The 24,802-nt window shown below is 42.4% G+C and overlaps 1 protein-coding gene across 38 annotated transcripts in view; it reads left to right on the top strand.

Annotated features, from left to right (window-relative positions):
• TEX14 (testis expressed 14, intercellular bridge forming factor) overlaps positions 1-24,802 on the top strand; it is a 74,290-nt gene that overhangs the window by 23,947 nt on the left and 25,541 nt on the right. For 26 of the 38 annotated variants that reach the window (XR_010408601.1, XR_010408597.1, XR_010408598.1 and 23 more), the window contains 15 exons: positions 819-1,009; positions 1,780-1,930; positions 3,079-3,989; positions 6,579-6,685; positions 8,913-9,038; positions 9,238-9,326; positions 10,427-10,708; positions 11,569-11,669; positions 13,644-13,763; positions 15,386-15,452; positions 17,994-18,075; positions 21,528-21,590; positions 22,097-22,224; positions 22,836-23,041; positions 24,069-24,168. Coding sequence is in view for 23 of the 38 variants with exons in the window: in XM_064582937.1 (XP_064439007.1) it covers positions 819-1,009; positions 1,780-1,930; positions 3,079-3,989; positions 6,579-6,685; positions 8,913-9,038; positions 9,238-9,326; positions 10,427-10,708; positions 11,569-11,669; positions 13,644-13,763; positions 15,386-15,452; positions 17,994-18,075; positions 21,528-21,590; positions 22,097-22,224; positions 22,836-23,041; positions 24,069-24,168 (2,724 nt within the window). In the remaining 15 variants the exon portion in view is untranslated. Of the gene's footprint in view, positions 1-818; positions 1,010-1,779; positions 1,931-3,078; positions 3,990-6,578; positions 6,686-8,912; positions 9,039-9,237; positions 9,327-10,426; positions 10,709-11,568; positions 11,670-13,643; positions 13,764-15,385; positions 15,453-17,993; positions 18,076-21,527; positions 21,664-22,096; positions 22,226-22,835; positions 23,042-24,068; positions 24,169-24,802 lie in introns of those variants that run through there. The other 12 variants (XR_010408608.1, XR_010408607.1, XR_010408606.1 and 9 more) reach the window with 3 other exon arrangements.

The raw sequence follows: 24,802 nt of genomic DNA on the forward strand, positions 1-24,802 counted from the left end.
AGAACTTGTAAATGAGGGGGAAAGACTGGCCTTGGAGAGGTAAACTATGAAATCAAACAAACCTAGGGTTTAGTGTGTATATAAGCAGTGTCACTTGAAAGATGTGGAAGCCTTTCCAAACCTGCAAGACCCTAGTGTGAAGGAAGTGATCACATATCTGAAGACACAATCTTTGAGGAGAGGGGAAACACACATACACACATATAGTAAAACCACATTCACTGAGGGGGTAAGTGAGAGTCCCTTCCCACTTAGCATAGTTTATGGTCTGAGAGGCAAAACCACACCTTCCATGAGAGGAATGCACTGGGCTACGGATCCTAAAGCCATGAAACATTCGCTGTGGTGCTCAGGTCCGCCAGCAGGGGGCCCACGTGCACATGATTCCGACACTGTCTCTGCAGCAGGGATTTCCCTCGTAAATGGGTAAAGTGGCTTCTTGTTTATATGATTGGACTTACAGGTAGTTTTTTCTATAAAGAGAAATTAATATTTAAAGGGGTTGAGTGACGGGGCGCCTGGGTGCCTCAGTTGGTTAAGCGACTGCCTTTGGCTCAGGTCATGATCCTGGAGTCCCTGGATCGAGTCCCGCATCGGGCTCCCTGCTCGGCGGGGAGCCTGCTTCTCCCTCTGACCCTTCCCCCTCTCATGTGCTCTCTGTCTTTCTCATTCTCTCTGTCTCAGATAAATTAAAAAAAAAAAAGAAAGAAAGAAAGGGGTTGAGTGGCTTGACTAAGGTTACCCAATTTTACCTGATTTCTTTTTTTTTAAACATGATTTCTTAATGCTACTCTTTCCTATGAATTTTTCCTTAACAGATAACATACCCTGGAATGGTTTAGATGGCTCAGTTATCAAAGAAGCCATAGTCTTGGGAAATTATTTAGAAGCTGATGTCAGGCTTCCAAAGCCTTACTATGATATTGTTACGTCAGGCATCCAGGTCAAGCAGAAAGACCGAACTATGAACCTTCAAGATATCCAGTACATTCTGAAGAATGACTTAAAGGTAAGCTCTGAAGCTGTTAGTTTATTTCAGCTTACTCATCACAGTGGTGTAGGGGGCTTAGAGACCAGGAAGAAGCTAGAGATCAAGTTGTAAGAAGTTTTGGAAATCCTCATTTCATCACTCTCTTTCTGGGCTCCCAAGAAAAGGAACTCTGAGCTGCTTCACTTGGTGGGAGCAGCAGGGAATTGATGAAGGAGGCTGGGGAAGGTCAGCACATAGAGGGGCATAGGCACATAATGTGATTCAGTGACTGGGAGCTATTGTTATTATTTAATTTAACTTGATTTAATTTAATTTTTAAGGATTTTATTTATTAGAGAGAGAATGAGAGAGAGAACACAAGCGGAGAGGGGCAGAGGGAGACAAGCAGATTCCCTCTGAGCAGGGGAGCCCAACATGGGGCTTGGTCCCGGGACTCCAGGATCATGACCTGAGCCGAAGGCAAATGCTTAACTGACTGAGCCATCCAGACATCCCTATTGTTATTATTTTAAAAATATTGGTAATAACAATGAATTAGCTAATTTGGGTTATAGTCAGTCTGCCCAACAGGAGGAAGAAGGATTTATTTGATACCTAGATCTGTTTCAAAAACATCAGTGACAGGGCACCTGCCTGGCTCAGTTGGAAGAGCATGAGATTCTTGATCTCAGAGTTGTGGGTTTGAGACCCACATTGGGTATAGAGATTACTTAAATAAACTTAATAAAAAAACCAGCGACATTCAAATGATTATAAATATGTCCTTAATGATATTTCCCTTGTTGAAGGATTTTCTTGGAACCCAGAGAACTCAGCCAACTGAGAGCCCCAAGGTGCAGAGATATGAACTCCATCCTGATGTCAATGTCTATCTAGGACTGACCTCAGAACATCTGAAAGAGACCCCTAACTTGGAAATAAAAGAGCTAAAGGAAATGGGTATGGCCTTAACCCACAGGTTAAGCATTATTTGACATGAATGTTTTAGGAGAGTTGCAAGCTACAACTAATCAACTCCTCCAAACTGTACACGTCACTTACACTTGGAAATGGTGGATGCCTTAGGAAAAAAATCAAGATTCTTGAAATTACTAAGTTAAATTTTTTTGGCTCCATATGCACCTTGGTTGGATCCAGAGCTAAGCAGTAACAACTAGTTTATTTCTAGCATGATTATTCTTAGGAATTGATTTAATTGCTTCCCAAATAAAAATGGTGATTTTAAAATTCAAAACTATTATCTGTTCATTATAGAAAACTTGAAATCATACAGAGAAGAAAATTACTTATCATTTTAATTCTGCCACTTAGAAATAATTTATCAATATTTTGGTGTTTTCCTCCAACCTTTTCCTATAGCCGTACAGCTTTTTAGTACATTTAGAAATCTTAGAATTCAGAGCTAAAGAGGACCTAGCAATCATCCAGCTTAATATCCTCATATTCCAGATGAGAAAACTAAGGGCTTACTTAGGACTCCAGACTTATTACAGAGCTGGAATCCAGGCCAAGTGACCATTCTCTCTGTCTCTTTGGACAGGGCTGAAAGCCTCCAGAATGGCATCTCATTACTTTGGCTCTTCCATCCTGTTCTCTGCAAACAGGGGTGATGGGTGGTCAGTTCTGGGGTTATTTTTTGAATTATGATTCTTCCCGTGATACAGTGGCTACTTTTATCTGATACTCACCTAGAGCATAACTTTAACTGACATGAGTATTCAAACTCCTTTGTATGTAAAAAGAAGCTATGAATTTAGTCCTTGAGATTTAGGGGTCTGTAATTTCCATGTCCTGAGAGTTATGTGTGTTTTGAACACACTGTAACTTAAGCTTAGAACATTTTCCCCAGGATTTGATCTCTCCTCAATTTTCTACCTCAACTCATGTCAAAATGGAAATTTTCATCTGTTAGAAATACCCTTGCACCCTCTGTGAGTGTATCTGGTAGTCTTCCACACCTGTGAAGGGCATGGGAAAATAAAAAGCTGCTTTCTCTATTCTCACACCACTTGAACAACATGGCAAGGCTGCTTAGCTGCTGCATGTGATCACTTTAATCCGTTGCATGTTGCCATTCTTCCCAACAGGGAGTCGGCTTCATTCACCCAGGGGTCCCTCTTCTCCCACCGAGAAAGCAACACCAGATCCTCAAGTCCTAGATCCAAGTATGATGGCCAAGGAGACTCAGAACCAAGACGCTGCTTCACCTGCTGGCTCTGTGGCGGAAGAGGCCAGGAGCCCCAGCCCAGGTCAAGCAAGCCTCTGTAGCTTCGAAATCAACGAAATCTACTCGGGCTGCCTGGACAGGGGAGATGACAAAGAGAAGGAGCCTCCGGGAGCTGGTTCATCTTTTGAGGGGGCTGGACCAAGCCAGGCAGATGAACTGAAGTCCATGGAAGAAGAGCTGGACAAGATGGAGAGAGAGGCGTGCTGTTTTTGTGATGAGGACGAGAGCTCTTCAGAAGCTAGCACAGAGCTCTCCTTTGAGGACTGGGATTGGCAAAATGGTTCTCTTAGTTCACCCAGCTTGCCCGAGCCAGCCAGAGAAGCCAAGGGCAATGTGAGCAATAGGTGCATGACCGAGGAGTACATCAGTAAGTGTGTGCTGAATCTAAAGATTTCACAGACATTAATGCACCAGAATGCCGATTTGCTCAGGAATATCCAACAGAAAATCGATAAGCTTGAGATGATACAGAGGGAGCAGGAGGAGTGCAGGTCTTTGTGGGCTTCTTCAAGAGAGTTCGCAAACATCTATGACTCCCCTTCAGCCCTGGGCCCCCCAGCTTCCAGCTATGCACCTCCTGTCAGGCAGCTGCCGGGCCAGCAGCTGAACACCAGTGGCAATTGCCTAACCCTGACAAGGTCTTCCATAGTGAGAGACTTCGAAGGGGGACATTTTGGCAAAAGGTCCAGGAAAAGAAGTGGCTGTGGCTGGAAACCTGTCACCCAAGTCTCTGAAGAAAGCACTGGAGATGAGTCAGAGAAGAGCCATCAGGTACAGCTAAGAAGTGGGAGGCAGGGCTGCATGAGCAGGATCTGGAACATGGTTCAGCGTTGCCCCTAACCCCTGTGCAAGGACTCACATAAATACAACCAACTCATAGTGGGGTCCTCTTGGCTTTGGGAAATAAGGCCTCTAGGATGGGATTCTAAGGTAGATACTCTTCATCTCTCATTCCAAACCCAACACACAGCCCATGTTCTTCTTTATAAATCCTGTGCATCAGGCTGGACCATATGAAATGGCTGTTTTATAGGTCAAAATGCTCAGGTATTAATTTTACATGATTCACTTTACTAAATATGGTATCTTGGGCAGGTATTAATCCCCATTTTCAATTGTTTATTCATTTACTCATTCAATAAACATTTATAGAGCCAGAGGCTATACAATTAGGCCCTGGGACATGATGATGACTGAATCACAGGCTCTAATTATGAATAGCTCCAGTGTGGGTTCTGCTTATGAATAGTTCCTTTGGGACCAAGCCTGGTCATCAAAGAAGATACCTCAAAGGAGGTGAGAAGACACCATGGGAGCTGGTCTAGGAGGTGTAGCTGCAGAGTGGCTCCTGCATGAGCTCCTTAAGGGCAGGGCCTGGGTCTTACACATTCTGTGCCCTAACAAGGGTACCTGGCACATAGAAGGTACTTGATAGATGGTCATTGAGGGAATGAATAAATGAATGAATTTGAACAAATTCACATTTAGAGAGCTGGCTGTCTCTTGAGTCAGAATTTTAGAGATGGATCAGCCCCATCATTTTACAGAGTGTGAAGCTCAAGGTCAAAGACTTAAACTTTCTAAAGTCCAGGTGTTACCGAGATGACGTTGGGATAGGAGAGGTCAGCCCCATTGGAAGAAGGATTTTATTACTGAAGTTATTTAGAATTGCTGGCCTATGGTGATAAAAAGCTGGTCAGCTTTTAGTGGGTTTTATTATAGTTTTAAAATTCTCCACCTCTAGTGCATCCCTTTATTGCCTGCACAGGGCAGACAACTCTCACCACCCGCACCCCTTACTAAGCCACACTGCCAAGGCCCACAGCTGGTTAGGGGCAGGTTTCTTCACTCCTAGTCTGCTGTTCTTTCACTGTACCCTGCTGAGTTTCAGTGAGACTGCAGTCCTCACTTGAAACGTTTGGAAAAGCGTTGGCATTTTTGTATAAAGAGAAGGCAAAATGAATTTACTTAGACTCTAATATTTCTGTTTCAGATTTGCTAGAAAACTATTAGAAATAACTTTTCTTGTATTTTATGTTTTGGCTATCTATTGCTGTGTAGTAACAACAACAACAAAACCCCAAACTTAGTGAGAACAGTGATTTATTTTTCACAATTCTGTGGGTCAGGAATATGTTAGGGCTAATCAGGATGATTCTTTCACTACATGTGGCATGGGCTAGGATCACTCCCTTGACCGTATTCAGCTGGAGGCTGAGCTGGGCAAGAAGGTCCAAGGCCTCATTTATATGCCTGGTGCCCAGGGTCATTCCTTTAATTTCTCAGTTCCTAAATTTTTAATCATGCCAAATGAAAATATTACAAACTTCCCATTATTCTAAGTACCTATTTTGAATATATTTCTCAGTATATTCTAATCTTTCTTTGGTGACCATGATATTTTTCAGAACATGTGTTATTTATGCTCCATGATAAAGTTGTTGCCTTCAGCCCCTGCTAAGGAATCTTTGCCTCCATGCAAAGGCCTCTGGAGCTCATACTTCAGGGAGCTTATGACCATTCTTATGCATCCTCTCACCTTTGGGCATCTTGCTGCCATCCCAGTGCACCACATTTGTTGCCTTAACTTGCTGCAGGTTAGGAAATATAATGAACTAAGTTTGTTAAAATTAGAATAAGCAGATCAGAATTTTCTCTTTGGAATAAAATACACAGGCTTTAATTTAATTTGCTTCTATTTCCAAAGTGTTGTAGCTTTTATTTTATTGTGTCTTATTTTCATAGCATCCCCACTGGTGGATTCAGGTAGATACTATTTTCCCTGTTTTATAGATGAGGAAGCTGAAGCAAAATACTCTCTTAGGTTATTCTGAGTAAGGATTAGACTAGAGCCCAGGGCCCAAGGTTCTTGCCACAAAGCTTGCTGCCTTAATAATAATACAGGGGAAAGTTACTGGACTTTTTTAAAAAAGATTTTATTTATTTATTTGACAGAGCACAAGCAGGGGGAGTGGGAGAGGGAGATGCAGGCTCCCCGCTGAGCAGGGAGCCTGAAACAGGGCTCTATCCTAGGACTAGAGGATCATGACCTGAGCCACAGGCAGACGCTGAACAACTGAGCTACCCAGGCACCTGAAAGTTATTGGATTTTTGAAGTCTGCTTTGTCTGCTCATTCTTCACTTGATCCCAGTCTGGACTGGGTTTCTGGGGACCAGCATTTCTGTGTAAAGACCTCCAGCCAAGAGATGAGTTACTAGATATGAAATATGCAAAAGGAAATCGTCTTAGTAGGTCTGGTTATTTCTGCACATTTAGTAAGAATGGCTTGAAAAATAGAATGTGAGAGTGAAGAGGAATTCCTTCATCAAAGCACTGAAACATGTTTACTGCTTTTTAAGCTGCCAACTTTTTGTGGACCTGGAAAACAGAGCACAAGTGACCAGTCACAGCCCATTCAAGGAGCCAAATGTAGTTTGGAAAGAAACAGGACCCCAAATACCAGTAGGTGGGTTAATATTTTGTTCTTTGTGTCACCATGCCTTTAGACTCCCACGTGACCCCAAAGCCACTTAATGATCTTCACGTGTCTTGTGACAAAGAGACTGTGAGTGATAAAGAATACTAACACAGAAACAGATCTTGGCAGGTTTTCTCCTTCAGGTGAGCAGAAAGAGCCACGTAACAGAAACCTGTAGGAGAAGACATCAAAGGTAAAGTAGCTGGCAGGTTAATCACACAGAACATATCATTTGTCAAAAGCAAAGCACCTTGCCTTTCCAAAGCTGGCCAGATTGTTTTTCTTATAAAAAGAAATGCCAGGTATTCCATTTGTCAGTGCTCCAGAAACCAAACTATTTGGAAACTAGGGTTGTTCAAAATAAGCATCCCTGACTCCAGAGCAGGGGTTGAACAGTTTAACTGTTACCATGCAGCCTATGATTTCCATCCAGATGAATGAAATGAATTGGCTTCAGCACAGATCATAGGAAGGAGAGCATATGTGTACACTGACTTTTTAAGAATTTAGGTAAAACAGATTTTATTTTGCATAGGGGCAATTATTAAAGGTGTTTCAAGATAGACTAGTCTATCAATTTCAGCTTTCCTTTTTTGTGTTTAAATGGTAGCTTTTAATCCATGGCTTTGGAGTCAGTTCTCCTGGAAAAAAGTAACTTTTTGTTTTTCTCCTAGTGGTGACTGAGACTAATGACAAGAGTTTGCTGTTCCTTTCACGTTAGTAAACGTGTTCACTAGGGAGAATCAAAGAAGATGCCCAGACATTTTAGTTCAGTGTATTTTACCTTTACAAAGGGAATTATTGGAGAACCAACTAACTGGCATCAAAGGGGTTAGAACTCACATCATTGAGAGAGGCAAATGGGGTGATAGTATGGCCATTAGATGACAAAACAAAGCCATAGTTGTGGCCTCCGCTACACCCATTCACCCTGTTCCCCCAAAAGAACAAAAGACAGACCAAAGAAAAGTTTGACATTTTGCTACCAATCCACCTAATCTTTTTGTATGCTTTTAAAAGATATAATTATATGCATATAGCTACATTTATTTATTTAGAAGTAGGCTCCACACCCATTGTGGAGCCCAACGCAGGGCTTGAGCCCACAACCCTGAAATCAAGACCTGAGCTGAGATCGAGAGTCAGACGCTTAACCAACTGAGTCACCTAGGCGCCCCCATATAGGTACTTTTATATCCTGATTATTCATTTTACATTAAAACAAGAGCATTATATCCCACATTATTAAAAAACATCCAGTGGCGCCTGACTGGCTCAGTCGGAAGAGTATGCCACTCTTGATCTCAGGGTTGTGAGTTTGAGCCCCATGTTGGGTGTAAAGATTACTTAAATAAATAAAGATTTAAAAAAAGAAAACATCCTGTAAATTTGAACTTGTTGGATGTCCCCCATTGTTGAATTTTATGTTGTTTCATGCTTTTATCCATTTTGAATAGGGCTGCAGTGACTTGGCAGTGCAGCTTTTTCTGCTCTTTGGATTATGTCCTTGATGGATTGCCGGAAGCAGAGTTAGTAGGTCAAAGGGTTTAAACATTTTAAAGATACTTGATAGCTGCTGCCAAATTGCTCTTTAAAGAAGCCAGTCAGATCTGACCTTTCCAGGTCAGCAGTCTCTCTGTGTTCTGGTCCAGTGGGGAAGTAGGGTGTTCAAGATAAGGAGGAATTCGTACATACGCCACAGGTCACATGTTTTTGAGGAGTTACTTTAATAGACGATGAGATGTATATATGATCATGGATATGTGGAGGAAGAAGGACTCCCTTGTTTTTCAGATGAGGGAACTTGGTCCAGAGAGATTGAAGTATGCCAGAGGCAGGCAGCCGGTTAGTGGGAGGTAGGGTTAGAACTTAGACTAGGCTGAAGAACTCTGAATGTTCTTTAGGCTTGCTGGTGCCTTAAGGCCATGTTTGCAAATATTAGTTATTGTGCTCTCACTGATACGCAGGTGCGCCTTTTACCGGAGAATTCTGTTCAAAGGGTAGGAACAGTTACTGAACCATCACCTGTGTTCTGTGGCATTGTTAGGGTGGGGTCTCTGCTAAGGCTCAGAAGTCTGGTGAAACTGGGTTTCAATTGTGGGTTTCTTCTTCCTGTGAAAATTTTTCAAGAGTACTTTTAGAATCATGAAATCTGAACTTGGAAACTGAAAAAAATACCTTAGAGGTCTTCTAACCCAGTCTTTTCATTTCTTAGCCAGGGAAGGCCTAAAGAGTCCAGTGCCCGAACCAAGCTGACTCAGCTTACTAGTGCACTTGTTACTGTGTCAAGCCACCCCAAGGGACCTCCTGTGTCATCTGGCCCTGGCCAGGGCTCTACTAGGTAGGCTCGAGTGGTCTGAACGTTGGGGAGTCTGGCGCCCTCTGGTGGTAAGCAGGAGTCAGTGCAGTCCCAGGAATGGCTCTGAGTAGGGGTTGGTCCTCTGGATGGGCTGGAGGGCTCTGGCTTGCGTCAGGAACTTGAGCAAACTGGTGTATTTGTGTCCACCCTGCTCCCCTTCCCCCAAACCTATACAATTTAGGATCAGTATGGAGTCCGTCTCTTCTGAAATCTGTAACGCAAAGTCAAGAAATAATGAAGATGATGGAGAGGTATACTTGAAATGGAAAAGTGAGTAAAGAGTCATAGGTTCTGTTGGGCCAGATGAAATTTAAAGTATATTTCTAACCTGGTTGTTATCTCTAAGTACACAGCCTGTATTGCACCAGACTCCCACATTCTTTTCTTCTGTTGGCTCATTCCAGTTTAAAAGCAAGACCTTTCTGATTACAAATTGCAGAAAGGAAATGCTTTTCTCTTTCTTCTTCTTCTTCTTCTTCTTCTTCTTCTTCTTTTTTTGTTTACCTCTTAGTCAGGACAGATAAGCTTTTATTAAGATGGGTCTTTTAACATTGTTTAAATGAACACGTTTTGTGTTACTAGTCCAAAGAAAAGAGACTGTCAAGCTTGCCACTGTGTATACCGTACTGTTCAGTGATTTATTTTTCTGGGAAAAACTTTATTCATTTCTAGACTTTATAAGAAATATTTCCATTATATATATATATATATATGCATATTTATAACAAGTGTAGCAAAACAATACACAGTAGAAATTTAATGTGTAACATTCATTATGAAAGTAGAGAGCATGCAGTGTCACTTTTGCATATCCTGTGGGCATTTCCTTTTGTATCAGTTTTATAAGCTTAAAAGGATACAGTGTGTTTTTTAATACTTATGTTAAATGACATTAGCAAAAGTATAGAACATTTGGAATGAAGACATGCCCATGCAGATACACATATAAAAATACGCATACACACACACACACACACACACACACCCATATGAGCTCTGCCTAGTCTAGAGAGGCTAGACAAACTCAGATAGAATCCTTTCCATTAGTCTCTACAGACTGGGGGCTGCAGATGTTATTTTCTTATAAAATCTTCACAGCAAGAAGTTTGCTGCTATAAACTACAAGTTCTCTGCTACCTTCCATTCCAAAATTCAGAAATGAACTGAAATCCTGTCCTCCCCTCTGTTATCTGTTCTCTTCTCACTTCCCCTTCAAGCCAAACAGGGCAAGCTAAGGATGACGCAGTTCTAAAAAGGCAACTATTATGACAATATGAGCTCTAAAATATTATATAGCTCTTTAAGAAGCAAAAGCTTTTGTTTCTAATGTTCAGAGTTCTGTTGTAAATGCTGCTTTCCCTTCTGTCCAGTGGAGGTGAAAGATATGGCAGAGAGAGCAGCTACTGGGCAGCTGGTGGTACCACCTTGGCATCCTCAAAGTAGTGTGACTTCAGAGGGTGAGGCGAAGAATGTGCCTGATACCCTGCTGCAGCCCCTGCTGAGGGACCCTGAGAAAGTGGGCTGGCAGTGCATTGTAGAGTATCCCAGGAAAAATGATGAGCCAGGAGGAAATGGCAAGTGTGACAAAATGGACAACAGTGACTGTGACAGTGACCAGCATGGCAGACAGCCTGGGCCTCAAAGCTGCACCAGTAAGTTCAGTTGGAGAAATTGGGATAGGTGAGCTCTATCAAGTTATTAGCTCTCAAAAATAAGTAAGCCTCCTGGCATATTTCCTTTGCTTGGTCATCTCTCCTTTCCCTTCCCTCTGGGAACCCTGAGTTGCAGGGAAAAGCAGCATACCCTTTTGATTCCACTGTCCTTCCTGAAGGTAAAGAAATCCAAAGATTCGTGAGTTTTTCTGTTACTGGAGCAGACCCATTTGCTCAAAGGAAGTAAAATAATCTCTATACAGTGACCCTGTTCCTGACTCTAACCTGGCGGGGAAATGAACCTTTCTTACCTGAGTGCAGTGGTAGATGGCCATTCCCTACTGCCCATTTCCTTGCATTGCATTTTAAGCCAGAAAAACTCCACTGGCTCCCAGAGATTCTGTGCCAGAAGAACCTGGAGACAAATGGCATTGACTGTCATCACTTTATAGATTTTTAGGTTAAAACTGAAGGCCATGTAGTTCCACTTGGTAATTTGCTTGCAAGCAGGGCATGGAATATTATTTCACAGTTGTTTACAAATCAAAGAAAGATGCATCTAAAATTATCACTTATCTTAGGTAGAAAATCTACTGGCTTGGGCTCTTTTAGTTTTTAGAAACTGTTCCTTTTCAAGCATTGATCTTGAATGGGTGGGCAAAAGGATGATGATACAGGACCGGGTGTTGGGGCCAGGCCAAACTAACAGTCTCCATTCTCTGGACTGAACCCCACTAATGGGACATGGCCACCCTCGGCAGAGTAGTCACGCATCTCTCCTCTCACTCCACTCTTCTCCCCTTCCATGCCATCTAAATACCACTGAATGACTATGGCCCTGGTTGTGTTAAAATCATTAGGTATCAGGCACCTGTCTCCCAGAAAAAATGAGCAGCCAGAACATAGTGAAGTCTTTCAAGCAAGTTCTGATGCATCTGTGGTCGTTGAGAAATCTTATAGCGTAAGTAATATGACCCTGCAGAGCCAGGTGGAACCCAAGGATCTAGTAAAGTAGAACTGAGTTGTTATGTATTATGCCAGTGAATTAATATCTGTAGTAGTTCATTTTTGTTGGAGTATGTGCTCTCAAGTCTCTGACATGAATGAAGAAGCCTTTCTTCCCTGCCTAAATACTTTTTGAGTCCGTTCAACTCAAAGCACTGTGTATCTTGGAGCTTGTGCAGAACACAGACAAGTGTCAGATTCAGGAAACCCTTAAGCTTCTTGTCTAGTTGGATAGATAAGACCAACTCTGGAAGCTCAATGTGAGGTCAGTTATCAAAGCTCGTGGCCCAGCAGCTGACTGATTAGAGTAGGAAGAGCAAGGCCAGGGTTGTGATGAGAGTGCCTTCATCTAGAATGTCCTCTAAGACCCAAATTCACCTCTCAGCAGAAGGCACGTGTTCACATCTGACAACTGCACCTCAGCAGGATCAATGCATTTAGGCTACAGCCCTGCTTCAGGGGTTTAACACATCCTTGAAGCATGCAGTTGGGCCACAGTCCAGTCAGGCTAAGGAACCAGAATTTTTTTTTTTTTAAAGATTTTATTTATTTATTTATTTATTTATTTATTTATTTATTTATTTATTAGAGAGTGAGCGAGAGAGAAACAGCATGAGAGGGGAGAGGGTCAGAGGGAGAAGCAGACTCCCCGCTGAGCTGGGAGCCCGATGTGGGACTCGATCCCAGGACCCTGGGATCATGACCTGAGCTGAAGGCAGTCACTTAACCAACTGAGCCACCCAGGCGCCCAGGAACCAGAATTTTTTATCATTATGATATGAGGACACAATCACTTAAAGAATATAAACAGGAACTGAAAATGAAATAATATAAAAATAAAATTGTGATAACATTTAAGGTCTTTCAACGAACATGCTGTTGTATTTAATCATAGCACAGAAACCACTCACAAGGACAATTTAAGACAATTTATTCTTTTTCTTACATGGGGGCTGGAAGGATAGGCCCTGTTAAGCATACTGGCTTGGCTGGAGAAGCAGGTCTGTCAGGGAAGTGGGGAGGGTATGTGAGGCCAGGCTTATCTAAGAAGTTTCAATCTGATATGAGAGGTAAAGGGGAGCAGCTGCTACGCGTGCGGGAAGAGAAGTGTGTGGCGGAAGCGGCATCCAAGGAAATAAATCACAAAACCTCTGCCAAGACATGACTGAAGGTGTGGAGAGGAGTTAGTTGCCTGCCATGTGGGGACCAGGGCCTGAACATGGAGAAATGAGCAGAAAAGGAAGGGGGGAAACAGAGATGCTAAAGAAATCACTGGTACTTTGGAATTTTCAAGTTTTATTTTTATTATTGAGATTGCATTGCTATTTTTTTCAAAAGATTTATTTATTTGAGAGAGAGCATGTGCACAAGCTGGCGTGAGCAGGGGCAGAGGGAGAGGGAGAGAATCCTCAAGCAGACTACCCCCTGAGATCGAGACCTGAGCCAAAATCTAGAGTCAGATGCTTATCTGGCTGAGTCACCAGGTGCCCCTGCATTGCCATTTTTAACGTCATGTTCCTTCACTTGCTTTTAAACTGTAGAACCCACGGGACTCCTCAGTCTGGAGGACGAAGCATCTGTGGCTGTTCAAGCTCAGTCCCAGCTTGAGTTGTCTAGGGCCTTTCTTCTTAGAATTTCAGAGCAGAAAAGTCGCCCAACTCCCTCCCCCTCCATTGTACGGATGAGGATGTGAGTCTCAGGACTGTCATTTGCCTCAGGGGGTATCACTTGCTGCAGGGGGTGCATAGCTCACTGTGGGGAAGGAGGGCAGAGGCAGGTGTGCAAGCAGGCAGGGAGGGCTGGCTCAGGGAGTGTCACCCTGACTGCTGGGTAATGTTAGATAACCCCATTATTAACACTGCATCCAAATATAAAGGGATTTGTTTATAATGAACACCAACCTAAAAATGATTTCCTACATTATTAATAGGATCAGTCTGTGCGATCAACTTGTTCACCAGAATCTTCTGAGGACATAACAGATGAATTTTTAACTCCAGACCATGAATATTTTTATTCCTCAACTGCTCAAGAAAACTTAGCTCTAGAGGTAAAAACCACTGTTTAGGGTAAAGTACTTTTCAGCTTTCTCTATTGCCTTCATTCTTTTAAATTATTTTTATTGAGAAAAAATAGCTTACATATAAAAATGTATAATGTTGACTTAGCAGTGTTTTCATGTTTTGAAAAGACTTCTGAAAAAAAGATATTTGAGAATGGAAGGTCATATGCAGTTTCTCCCAAAACTGTGATTCCTGCATTTGTACAGTACTTAGTACTTTTTTTCAAAACACTTTTCTTCATGTTACCTAATTCACATACTCTTCCTGTGGAGAAGAGAAGAAGGCCTGCTGTTTTTCCTCTGTGTGAAGAAGTGGTGATCCACACATGTAGGGAATTAGCCCTGGCCTGCCAAGCTTCAGTAGTGAGAGAGCCAGGATCAGAGGCCCGGGCTCAGCATGAATGTGATGCTGGGCAGTGCATGGGGCTTTCTCGGGAACCTGCCCGGCTTTGGCAAGCATCTATTTGTACAGAGTATTTTCATTTGTAAAATGAAGCTGTTTGGATTTTCTTATTTATTTATATAATTTCTGCCTCGTCTTCCTACTAACCTACCACCTTTTTTGGACCTTTTACCAATATGGAAGGTGGGGTGGAGGAAAAGGAGGAATTGATTGTATGTCTCAAACACGACCTTTGACTGATAAGAATTCAGTGATGCAACAAAAGCATCATTTCCACTGTTCTGCACTTCTGATAACTCAGAGCAGTTTTTCATTATTAATCCTTCACCTGTTCTTGACTTTACTGTGAGCAGACTGTGATGTTAACAAAATCTTTAATAAAAAGATACAAAATATATATATACACACGTACATATGTATACATACATACATATATGTGTGTGTGTGTGTGTGTGTATACATACATAAAGTGTAACATAGAGAAAAGTACACAGCTCTTATGTGTGCAGCTCATGGACTTGCACAAACTAAACACATTCATATAACCAGTACTCAGATCAGGAAGTAGTCCTCCAGAAGACCGCCCCCAGGCCTCCTCCCAGTCACTGCACCCTCTCAAAGGAACCAGTATTCTGGGCCATTTTTCCAACCTTCTTTGACTTTTCTTTTTTTTCTTTTTCCCTTATGTTATTTATTTATTTATTTAAAGATCTTATTCATTTGAGAGAGAGAGAGAGCGCACACACAAGTTGAGGGGAGGAGCAGAGGGAGAGGGAGAAGCAGACTCCCGGCTGAGCAGGGAGCCTGATTGCGGGGCTCGATCTCAGGACCCTGGGATCATGACCTAAGCCGAAGGCAGATACTGACTGAGCCACCCAGGCACCCCCCAACCTTCTTTGGCTTTTCTGGTGAAGGTCCTAAGAATCAAAACATCTTTGTTGGAAGGCTGGGGAGAGGAGGGGATAATAACATAAAGAAGGGAAAAGTCACACAATTCCTCCTCACAGCGGGAGGCAGGGGAGGGCTTGTTGAGGAGGGACATAAAGTACAAATGATCCTTAATGTCTTCGAAACAGGTTTGTTCTTTTTCTATTAAAGATAGAAAGATTTTCAAGGTTTAAGAACATCAAGAAATTCTCCCTCTACCTTTGGATTATATGTTGGCCTCCAGTGACCCTTCTTCCTTTGCTCTTTTATTCTTTTGTAGACCTCAAGCCCCATAGAAGAGGACTTTGAAGGAATACAAGATGCATTTGCCCAACCTCCAGGCTCTGGTAATAAGCTCTTAAGGCAGATTCCTTTTCACTTGCCTTCACTTTCTGTTGGATGACAGATCTTTAGAGCTGGAACAGTCCTTAGAGATAATCTCCTTCAGGCCTTTGATTTTGCAGATGAGGGAACCTAGGCTCAAGGATTTCCCTTCATTAGAATGAATCTCCTGCCCCTTACCAGCCTCCTGACAGCCACATATCATATTATCTGTCCTCCCCTTGCATTCTTAGAGTATATGTTTTGTGGTTGCTCTGCTGCTCCCCCTCTTCCCCCACTTTCCCCCTCCTCCTCCTCCTTCTCTCCTTTCTTCTTCTTTTTTCCCCCTCTAGTCTTTCATTAGATTTCTGACCCCTTCGTGACACATTGCTGGTTTTTGTTCATCTTGTTCATCTTCACTGAGCTGACTTGAGGGATTTGCCCAGGCCATACAACTGGTTTTTGACACAACAAAAACTAGAACTTGCTCTTCATGTCCTTCTCCACCCCAAAAGGCATTTTCCTTTGCTTGCTTAGCTTCTTGGCAAAGAGTTAATAACAGCCAATAGTACACAGTCAACATAACATTCTTGCCTTGGGAGGCCTTGGGTTCTATATAACTCAGCAACTGCTTTCCGTTAACATGGGAGGCTAACCTTGGATCAGCAGCCCAGGTGTGGCACAAGGTAAGATATAAGTGAACCACTGGTTCTGATACAGACATTGTAAAAATTGTGCACTTTTACTCTTTTAAGGTATACAACCATCTATTTTAAAGCCAGAGTTACCCACCTACTGAGCCATGTAGCTGTTTGTGGTCATGTCTCAACATTCTGAACCCAGGCATGGTGGGCTTGGGTTCTGAACTTACTCCCTTCCTCCTGCTGCACACTCTGTCTTCTGTCTCTAACCTGATTCATGCCCCTGTCACAGCCAAGAGCATTTTTTTTTTTTTTTAAGATTTTATTTATTTATTTGACAGAGAGAGACACAGCGAGAGAGGGAACACAAGCAGGGGGAGTGGGAGAGGGAGAAGCAGGCCTTCTGCGGAGCAGGGAGCCTGATGCAGGGCTCGATCCCAGGACCCTGGGATCATGACCCGAGCCGAAGGCAGACGCTTAACTGACTGAGCCACCCAGGCGCCCAGCCAAGAGCATTTTAAGAAGCAATGAGCTTTTAGATGAACATTTAAATCCTCAGGACAACATGTATTAAAAGTCCCCAGACCTGGGTCTTGGGTCATCCATTTCTTTCTGTGGAGCCTCTGCCCACGATCATGTTCTGTGTGAGCCTGGCCTGCACATAGACATTTCACTTCTGTTTCGAAGAGGATTGAGTGGGATAGAGAAATTGTGGGGCAGGTAGGTTAGAAACCCAGGGCTAGTTTGATACAAACATCTGAAGTACACGAAGAAACCTCTGATTTCCACTCATTTCCTGCTTTCGGCCTTTCTCTCCCCCCTTTTCCACTAGGGTTCTGACGTATACCCCTTCCATATCAGGTGGTATCACAGGTAACAATTGGACACATGTTGGGTTCCGAGCCCAGTTCTGCCACTGATTTTTTTTTCCCCCATGCATGACCTTGGGAAAGTCATTTCACCCCAGGCCCCACTCTCCCTTTGTATAAAATAAAGGAGAGAGACTCTAAAATCTCTTAAGTGTTCCTCCAGTTCTAATTGTACTTATTAGGAATTCCTTTATGCTTTCTAGGTGTTTATGCTTTCTAGGTATTTGAAAGAGGGTCACGGGAAGAAGAACCCCAATGCTTCTCTACTGATGGGGTTTCAGACCTCCTTGGTACCTGCTAAAGGTGACACTGCGTTGGTGGGCCTCCCCATTGCCCACTAGACCACGTGTTCCTAAGGAATGGCAAGGGTATCATGAACATTTGCCAAGAGGGCAGGCTGCTCTGTCTGTCTCCTTCTCTATAAACCAGAGCAGTATAGTGGTGGGAAGGAAAATAGATAGATAGTGGCCCTGTCTGCCCTGAGGTCTGCAAAGTATCTTATTGAGAACTTGTGGGGGAGTAACTTCAGACACTTGATGTCAGGGAGAACAGAAGATAGTTGAATTGGTTGTGAACCTCCCCACCCCCACCCCATCCCCCCGGCTTTAAATGGAGCCTGATGGCCAAGAGGCACAGTTAGCACTCTGGGAATGCCCAGCTTAATTGTCTTTTCTATTTGGAATCTTTAGTGAACAAACAGTTCTTGGTTTCAACGCCCCCTGGTGTCTGTTGACAGGAACCAGGTCAGTTTGCCTTCCTGAAAAGACAAAATAACATTTGTCTCCAGAAATAACTGAGTGGTTATAACTGAAAGGCCAGTAAATGGCTTGATTGTATTCTGAGTGTCAGAATGTAGTTACCCCCTCTGAGCAAGGAAAATAAACTTTCAGAGCAAAAACCTCTCCTACAACACTCAATCCAAACCCAATTAGGAAGCACTTTGTTTATTCAGATTATTTCTTATTCTGGACCAGACCAAGGGAAATTCTAAGGAATGAAAATAATAATCTGAATTGGCAAAAATTCAGTAAAAAATGCATTTACTTTATTCTTTCAGGTGAAGAAAAGTTCCAAATGAGAAAAAGCCTTGGAAGGAATGCTGAGATTTTGACCAGATCTCAATTCCAACCTATACGAAGGTATGTACTAGTATTTTATTCACAGTTTCAGACTCACAGAAGTAATGTTAAAAGATGATAATACCCCATATTTATGTATTGCTTGTCCTCAAATGTTTTAGCCACCATGTCATAAAAATGAGTGTTGGGCACTTAGCTTTCTTAGGACTTGTTCAGTAGGATTGTGAGGGATTGTGAAGAGGGATCATTATCACTATTCAGATCGTGACTCTGCCTTTCCATCCCTGTGACTTTGGTCAAGTTTCTCAACCCTCTCTTCTATTTCTGCATTTGTAAAGTAGGAATAAGAATCCTTACGAAGAATGTTGACATAGAGATTAAAAGTAATAATATAACTCTTGGCATTAATTACAAAGAAATGAAGACTTAATGTTCATATAAAAACATATATGTAGGGGCGCCTAGGTGGTACAGTCGGTTGAGCATCCGATTCTTGGTTTCCCCTCGGGTCTTGATCTCTCAGGGTCGTGAGCGTGGAGTCTGCTTGAGATTCTCCCTCTCCCTCTTCCTTTGCCCCTCCTGCTCGTGCTCGTGCTTTCACTCTCTCTCAAACAAATAAATAAATCTTAAAAAAAGAAATACATAGATGAATGTTTATAGCAACTTTATTTATTTATTTAGTTATTTTTGCGACTTTATTTGTAATAACCAAAAACCGGAAACCTAAATGTTGTCCAACAAGTAAATGATTTTTTAACAGACCGGTACATCCATTCTATGGAATATTCCTCAGCAATAAAAAAGAGTGAACTTTTTTTTTTTTTTTAAAGATTTTTTATTTACTTATTTGACAGAGAGAGACATAGCGAGAGAGGGAACACAAGCAGGGGGAGTGGGAGAGTGAGAAGCTGGCCTCCCGCCGAGCAGGGAGCCTGATGTGGGGCTTGATCCCAGGACCCTGGGATCATGACCTGAGCCAAAGGCAGTCGCTTAACGACTGAGCCACCCAGGCGCCCCAAATGAACTATTGATACGTGCAACAACCTGGATATATCTCCAGAGAATTGTGCTGGATGGAAAGAGCAATCCCCCAAAGTTATTTACTATATGATTCCACTTATATAACATTCTTTTTTTTTTTTAAAGATTTTATTTATTTATTTGACAGAGACAGACAGCGAGAGCAGGAACACAAGCAGGGGGAGTGGGAGAGGGAGAAGCAGGCTTCCCGCTGAGCCGGGAGCCCGATGTGGGACTCGATCCCAGGACCCTGGGATCATGACCTGAGCCGAAGGCAGTTGCTTAACCAACTGAGCCACCCAGGCGCCCCTTATATAACATTCTTGAAATTATAAAATTATTTGAGTAGTGTCCAGGGGATAAGGTAGAGGTAGGCAGTAGGAGGGAAGTAGACATGCCTATAAAAGGACAGCATGAGGGGCCCCTGGGTGGCTCAGTCAGTTAAGCTTCTGCCTTGGGCTTGGGTCATGATCCCAGGGTCCTTGGGATCAAGCCCCGCATAGGGCTCCTTGCTCAGTGGGGAGTCTGCTTCTCCCTCTGCCCCTCCCTCTGCTTATGCTTTCTCTCTCTCTCTCTCTCTCTCTAATAAATAAAATCTTTAAAAAAATAGAAGGGCAGCATGAGGGATCCCTGTGGTGGTGGAAATGTTCTGTATCTTGACTGTATCAATGTTGGTGTCTTGATTGTGATATTGTGCTATAGATTTGCAAGATGTTATCATTCAGGGAAACATGGGTAAAGTGTTTCTTTAAACTTCATGTAAATATGCAGTGACTTCAAATTAAAAAGTCCAATTAAAAAAACTAATAATAGATGTAAAGTGCCTGATACAATAACATTCAATTACTTTCCCTATCTCTAGGCCTCAACTTTTTTTTTTTTTAAGATTTTATTTATTTATTAGAGAGGCACAGCGAGAGAGGGAACACAGGCAGGGGGAGTGGGAGAGGGAGAAGCAGGCTTCCCGCCGAGCAGGGAGCCCGTTGTGGGGCTCGATCCCAGGACCCTGGGACCATGACCTGAGCCGAAGGCAGATGCTTAACGACTGAGCCACCCAGGCACCCCAAGGCCTCAACTTTTTTATCTATAATAATTATACCTAGTATTTCCTAAGCAGCTACCATATACCAGGTACTCGGTTTTCTCAAATATAATTTATGTAACAGCCTTTTGAGATATATACTGTTATCTCCATTTTGCGAATAAGGAAAGCGAAATTCATTTTTTTCAAGGCTGCAGTTAGTAAGTGGATGTATCAGTCAGCATAGGCTAGATTATGCTTATATAACAAACAACCCCCAGATTTTAGTGGCTTAAAACAGCAAAAATTTATTTTTTGCTCACTCCATGTCCGTCTTGGATTGGCTAGGAGTGTTCTGTGCTATATTACCTTCTACCCAAGAGCCAGGCTGAGGAAGACTCCATCCTTGTATTTCCTTGATTGCTGAGGCAAGAAGAAGGGAACATGAATTGTGCACTGTCCTTAATGTTTCTGCCCAAAAGTGATTCACATCACTTTCACTTATATTTCACTGGTTAAAACAATCATGTGGCCATTTACATAAATTAGGAGGGCCAAGAAGTGCTGTCCTACTGTATGCTTGGAAGTGAAACAAATACTCTAGTGAACAGAATTAATAAAGTCACAACTCAGTCCAAAATCCGTGCTTTTTCCTTTGTACCATTGATTTCATAGGATTGTTGCAAAGATTAAAAATATGAAAACAGGGGTGCCTGGGTGGCTCAGTCGTTGAGTGCCTTCAGCTCGGGTTGTGGTCCCAGGGTCCTGGGATCGAGCCCCACATCGGGCTCCCTGCTCCGTGGGAGGCCTTCTTCTCCCTCTCTCACTCCCCCTGCTTGTGTTCCCTCTCTTGCTATGTCTATCTCTGTCAAGTAAGTAAATAAAATCTTTAAAAAAATATATGAAAACATATGGAAGAATTTAGTTTGGGATCTGGCTTGTAGTTTGTATTCAACAGATATTGAAATGGAATTCTAGATAGTGGTTAACATAGAAACAGGTCAAGTTTGTGTTCATATTCTTTTCTGGTCATTTTTTGGCATAAGTCTCTCTTGGCCTCACCTGATGACCCGTGCAGGAAGCTGTCTCACAGTTGGTAATGTTGGTAATGTCCCACGGCTGTGCCCTTTGCCCCAGCCTCCATTCCCAGCAGATTTCCTGTGCTCTCTTGATTTCCTGAGGAACTTGCTCACTGTCATATAGCATCATTGGCTGATTTCAGATGGGCTGATGCCTAGAGGGTATTTATTCAATCTCTGGAGAGGAAACAGAGGCCCAGAGAAAGGCCCAGACGTGCCTGAGAACATATAGCTAGTCAGTAGCAGACCCAGGACCAGAACCCACTTTCCATTTCTGAGCTTAGTGCCCTTCCTACTGCTTTTCACAGGGCTGATAAACTGGTCCCTTGTACCAGGTTAGTGCACTGTGCTGACAGGGGATTCATATACTTTTCTCACTTTCTCTCTTACAGTACTGAAGGTGAACAAGAGGAGACATTAAAGGAATCACCAGAGGAGCTGAAGGAGAAAGACATGTAGGGCCACCAAAGGGTTGCCTAAGGATGCTGTGTAAAGTCTTGGTTTTAGGGGAATAGTATTTCCTTATTTGTAAGAGAATACTTTCTTCCCAGTTTTATGTATACGTTTAATGTGAGCGTGTTTCTTTTTTCACCAAAAACCTGTTATGATGATGTGATCTAAATTAATAGCATCTTATAATCAAGGAAATACAGTGATGATGATGATGATATTAATAAATTTACATTTGAGGTAGATGAAATCTGTTTTCCATATAAATATACTTTTGTCTGTGGAAATAGTTTATTTTTAGCTGCTGAGATATGTTTAAAGTTAGTATCTCTTTTTAGGATATTCTCTAATATTCTCTTTCAGATACATATGATAGTCTAAGATAGTCTAATTCTGGTCTACTGCCAAATAAAGATTGTTGTCAAGAGCATCCTTAAAAAGTACCCCTTGGGAATATATTGTTTGATTTTTCTAAACATCTCCTAATTACTTTGTGCTTTTAATTTCTTAGATCACTGACAGACATTCAAGACCTTTCTAGTATCTCCTACGAACAAGATGGTTCTTTTAAAGAAGTCTCATGCAAAACCCCCAAAATAAACCACGCACCTACAAGTGTCAGCACTCCGCTCAGCCCAGGTAATCACTGCAGGGAGAAGTGTTTGAGGAGAACAGTTGCTGCCCCACTGGCTTTGGGAAGCCAGCCATGAGAACAGACCGGCAGGTGTTTCCTCATAGTGCAGAGGTGTCTGTCTAGCGCCAGAGCTGATGGGGATAACCCCATGAGGGGCCAGGTAGGGGTTGTTGGTGGTGGTTATTAAGCAGCTATAGGGAGTTTTTTGACTTTGGTGGTAGAGACACGTAAATGCAAACTGTACTTTTTACTCTAACACTACTGAATTTAGTGCAAATACATTGGCTTCTCTGGAGTTTGTAACTCAAAACCTATTGCTTAAACATACATAATTTTGAGTCCTCCAACCTCAACAGCCAGCATCAAATAGCCTCCCTCTGGTGTCCTTAGTTCCATTATATTTGTGGTTCCAATAATCTCCGTTATTTTGATGGCCAAGTTTAGAGACTGTCTTTTTTTTTTTTTTTTAATACTTTGAGGAGCTATGTGTCATAATCAGTGATTATTTTAGTTATTAACAATTTGGAGAATCCCTGGTATAGATAGAGAGTTCTGTGTTTTTGTTTTTAAATAATGTAAAGGATTTGGACACTAATTGCCCTCTTTTCTACAACAGGGTCGAGTTCTTCAGCTGCCAGTCGGTATAAAGACTGCCTTGAAAGTATCACATTTCAGATTAAAACAGGGTCTACCTCATACTGGAACAGTCAGGAATCTATTCAAACTTCATCTGATAGATTTTCAACCGTTCGAGAGAAAGCAAAGAGCCTAGATTCCTTTCTTACTTCCCCTGAAACTGTTCCTTCAAGATTGACTGATCTTGTAAGTATACCGACTCTGCTTTCCATACTCATGGAATCAGCCCAAAGGCCTTAGGGATCCAAAGTACTAAGATTTCTCCAAATCCATTTTACAAAGAAAGCAAGAAATAAGCTGGATCTTCTCTAGGCCTTCTTGGGGTGTCTCTCTGAGTCTGTATTATAGGATAGATCTTGGGTTTTTGTGCCTCCCCCCACCAGAGATAATGTCTAGCAATTTCTTTAAAGAGCCAAACTGCAACAGCTTATAATGCTACTACCTTCACCTGCAGTGTACTTTCTGTCTACACATATCCTGCTCACTTGAGGAGGCTTGAGTTCTCCTTCCTCTTTGTTGCCTCCTCTGCTTGGTTTCCCGAGAGTTTTGATTGATCCCCACCTTCTCTGAACTCCTGAACTAATAGTCTGTAATAAAACACATATTTGTGTACTACCTTCTCCACTCCTCCTTCTTCTGCCCCTGCTGTCCTTTTTTTTCTCTTCTCTCTCCCTCATATTTCATATGTATAGTATCTTCAAGAAAACTACAAATTCCTTACTTGGCACTGCTCATTAAAAATCTGTTGACCATCCTATAGGCAGATTGATAACTTGCTTTGGCCTTCAATTAAAAATCAGCTGCCATTTTCTTTGGGCATTTGACTCACAAAAGGTCCACTCTGAAGTAGGGAGATAAAGAACTTTATGCTTCATTCAACCGTCTGTTAATTGGGTGTGTTCTAAGTGCCAGGTAGCCTGCCAGGCCCTCTTCTAGGCATCCAAATATAAATAAGATAGACCTAGTCCCTGCCCCGGAGGAGTTCCCCATCTAGTGAGAAAGGCTGGTGGGATCCAACACAGAGGTAGGTACTGGGCACTGCGGAGGCAAAGAGGAGTGAGAAGGGTTTGCAGAGGAGGAATGAGTTTGACTCAATCAACAAAACAAGTGGCTTCTTCCATCAGTGAAACACAGGCTTACTCTTGGAAATGGTTGAACTGCATTAGGGGTCTTTTGAGCTCAATCAGTTACCATGTTTATGTCTTACTTATAGAAAAGATTGTCTGCATTTACTGGGGTCGGTTCCTCCAGCATTGCTAAGTCACCTGACACATCATCGTCCCATGCCACCCAGAGAAGGAGCCTGCCAAAAGGTATCCTGTGTTTTTAATATCAAAATAGAACCAAAATACAAAACAATAGTAAGCCAGTTTAAGGGAGCCTTCTTCTCATCTTTGATGCTACATTAGATTCCAACAGAAATGCTATTTTCGGGCACCTGGGTGGCTCAGTCGTTAAGCGTCTGCCTTCAGCTCAGGTCATGATCCCAGGGTCCTGGGATCAAGCCCCGCATCGGGCTCCCTGCTCTGCGGGAAGCCTGCTTCTCCCTCTCCCACTCCCCCTGCTTGTGTTCCCTCTCTTGCTGTGTCTCTCTCTGTCAAATAAATAAATAAAATCTTAAAAAAAAACCAAAAGAAATGCTATTTTCCCTCTGATTATAAAAGTAAAGTATACTTATTAAACTTAGAGAATTAAAAAGAGCTTTTAAAAAACACTACCACTTAATTCTACCACCATTTTTTAACTTCTTGTACTATTTTGGCATGTATCTTTTTTTTTTTTTTTTAAGTAAACTCTCTGCCCAACGTGGGGCTCAAACTCATGTCCCTGAGATGAAGGGTTGCATGCTGTACTGACTGAGCCAGCCAGGCACCCTTCTCTTTCATATTTCAATATGCAAAAATGTATATATTTTTAGCATAGTTGAGATCATAATTGTGTGTCAGC

Source organism: Mirounga angustirostris, unplaced genomic scaffold (genome assembly GCF_029215605.1).
Source record: "Mirounga angustirostris isolate CCGP_5_RB_7025 unplaced genomic scaffold, mMirAng1.0.hap1 SCAF_17, whole genome shotgun sequence".
NCBI classification, from domain to species: Eukaryota; Metazoa; Chordata; class Mammalia; order Carnivora; family Phocidae; genus Mirounga; species Mirounga angustirostris.